Here is a 2,852-nt window from a genome sequence, read left to right as displayed (position 1 = left end):
GACTACTCTGTATTTTGATTCTGATTTAGTTATGAGTTTAGTTAAGAGTCTGCAACAAGTGACAGATTTTCCAGTAAAGTACATTGTAAAGCAATCTGTGGGTCACATGGCAGCGATATACAGTGGTGTACAGTCTTACCAAGGCATTTAGGCCTGTTATGGCCTTGTTGTCTGCATAGTCGCCATTCTGTCCTTCTGTTTCAGTTAAACAGTTTTATGGTTATCTGTGGGACAAAAAACATACTGGTCTTAGAAAGACATGAATCACATGTATTAGTTTTAAGAGGTGAAATCCATTCACAATACAGCAAAAATATGAACAGATTCCAAAATCTTAGGAAATGCAGTTAACATACTGTAATGTGTTAAAATTTAAAGCATAACTTTGGAAAACCTTTGATTTTAAGACTGTGATTTCTGAAAGAGCCACTAGTATCTCCATATCCTTTTGAAACATTTTATTTTTTCTCCTGAGCTGAGTTTTACATTACATCTCTCTCAGTTGGGAACGTTTTCCAAACAGATTTTACTTCATTCGCTATTTATTTTTGACACACAAATTCCAACAAGATTTTTGGCCTGCACTGCTAAAAAAACCTTGAGCTGGATATAAATAAAGCTGTGGTCAGAATGTTCTCCCAGTACTATCCACAGGACCACAGTAACCATACTACACATCCTTACAGTTCTCTCCCAGCCTGTAACCCCCAAAAATGAAGATTTGGTTATTTAATCACTTCAATGTCATTCTAAACCTATATAAATTTAATTTGGTGGAACACAAAAAAAGATTAAAGTATGTTGGTAACCAAACAGTTCTGGTGACAAAAACAAACAAACAAAAAAAATCTCAATATATACAGTGGGGCAAATAAGTATTTGATACACTGCTGATTTTTCAAGTTTTCCCACTTACAAAGAATGGAGAGATCTGTAATTTTCATCGTAGGTACACCTCAACTGTGAGAGACAGAATAAAAAAAAAAATCCAGAAAATCACATTGTATGATTTTTAAATAATTAATTTCCATTTTATTGCATGAAATAAGTATTTGATCACCTACCAACCAGCAAGAATTCTAGCTCTCACAGACCTGTTAGTTTGTCTTTAAGAAGCCCTCCTATCCTCCACTCATTACCTGTATTAATTGCACCTGTTTGAACTTGTTACCTGTATAAAAGACACCGGTCCACACACTCAATCAATCAGACTCCAACCTCTCCACTATGGGCAACACCAAAGAGCTGTCGAAGGACACCAGGGACAAAATTGTAGACCTGCACAAGGCTGGGATGGGCTACAGGAAAACAGGCAAACAGCTTGGTGAGAAGGCAACAACTGTTGGCGCAATTATTAGAAAATGGAAGAAATTCAAGATGACTGTCAATCTCCCTCGGACTGGGGCTCCATGCAAGATCTCGCCTCGTGGAGAATCAATGATCCTGAGAAAGGTGAGGGATCAGCCTAGAACTACACGGGAGGACCTGGTCAATGACCTGAAGAGAGCTAGGACCACAGTCTCAACGGTTACCATTAATAACACACTACACCGTCATGGATTAAAATCCTGCAGCGTGGGCAAGGTCCCCCTGCTCAAGCCAGCACATGTCCAGGCCCGTCTGAAGTTTGCCAAAGACCATCTGGATGATCCAGAGGAGGCATGGGAGAAGGTCATGTGGTCAGAGGAGACCAAAATAGAAGTTTTTGGTATAAACTCCACTCGACGTGTTTGGAGGAAGAAGAAGAATGAGTATAATCCCAAGAACACCATCCCAACCGTGAAGCATGGGGGTGGAAACATCATGCTTTGGGGGTGCTTTTCTGCAAAGGGGACAGGACGACTGCACTGTACTGAGGGGAGGATGGATGGGGCCATGTATTGCGAGATTTTGGGCAACAACCTCCTTCCCTCAGTAAGAGCATTGAAGATGGGTCGTGGCTGGGTCTTCCAGCATGACAATGACCCCAAACACACAGCCAGGGCAACTAAGGAGCGGCTCCGTAAGAAGCATTTCAAGGTCCTGGAGTGGCCTAGCCAGTCTCCAGACCTGAACCCAATAGAAAATCTATGGAGGGAGCTGAAACTCCATGTTGCCCAGCGACAGCCCCAAAACCTGAAAGATCTGGAGAACAGTGTCTGCAAACCTGGTCAAGAACTACAGGAAGCGTCTGACCTCTGTAATTGTAAACAAAGGTTTCTGTACCAAATATTAAGTTCTATGTTTCTATTGTATCAAATACTTATTTCATGCAATAAAATGGAAATTAATTATTAAAAAATCATACAATGTTATTTTTTTGATTCTGTCTCTCACAGTTGAGGTGTACCTACGATGAAAATTACAGATCTCTCCATTCTTTGTAAGTGGGAAAACTTGAAAAATCGGCAGTGTATCAAATACTTATTTGCCCCTCTGTATATATATATATAATTTTTTAAATATTCAACAGAAGAACATCAAACAGGTTTACAACCAGTGTTGGGGGTAACGCATTACAAGTAACGCGAGTTAAGTAAACAGATTACTTTTTTCAAGTAACTAGTAAAGTAACGCATTACTTTTTAATTTACAAGAGAATATCTGAGTTACTTTTTCAAATAAGTAACGCAAGTTACTTTTTTTTTCTTCAGTTTATTGATTGACAGCTCTCCTGTCCTCATGTTGAGAGAAACCAGAAGATGTTACTGTAGTTCTATAATAAATATGAATATGCATTAATTCATCTCACTCACACACACACAAAAAACAGATTCAGTATTCCTCAAAATGAATAAAAAATAATGCAACTCAGAAATGATGTAAATCTGCAATAATTCAATGTTAAACAACACAAATATCCTTTATGTATT

At 38.7% G+C, this 2,852-nt stretch overlaps 2 protein-coding genes across 2 annotated transcripts in view; both read right to left on the bottom strand.

Moving 5' to 3' along the window:
- Positions 1–147, bottom strand: part of LOC107573123 (T-lymphoma invasion and metastasis-inducing protein 2-like) — a 4,342-nt gene extending 4,195 nt beyond the window's left edge. The window contains exon 1 of the mRNA XM_016259573.1: positions 140–147. Coding sequence (XP_016115059.1) covers positions 140–147 — 8 coding nt within the window. The remainder of the gene's footprint in view (positions 1–139) is intronic.
- Positions 1–220, bottom strand: part of LOC107573127 (T-lymphoma invasion and metastasis-inducing protein 2-like) — a 61,643-nt gene extending 61,423 nt beyond the window's left edge. The window contains exon 1 of the mRNA XM_016259575.1: positions 140–220. The gene's annotated coding sequence lies outside the window, so the exon portion shown is untranslated. The remainder of the gene's footprint in view (positions 1–139) is intronic.
- Positions 221–2,852: the final 2,632 nt, after the last annotated feature.

The sequence above is a fragment of the Sinocyclocheilus grahami genome, unplaced genomic scaffold, assembly GCF_001515645.1.
Source record: "Sinocyclocheilus grahami isolate Dianchi unplaced genomic scaffold, SAMN03320097.WGS_v1.1 scaffold1872.1, whole genome shotgun sequence".
NCBI lineage: Eukaryota > Metazoa > Chordata > Actinopteri > Cypriniformes > Cyprinidae > Sinocyclocheilus > Sinocyclocheilus grahami.
Note: the sequence above shows the minus strand (reverse complement) of the source record. Positions and strands in the feature narration are given on the sequence as shown.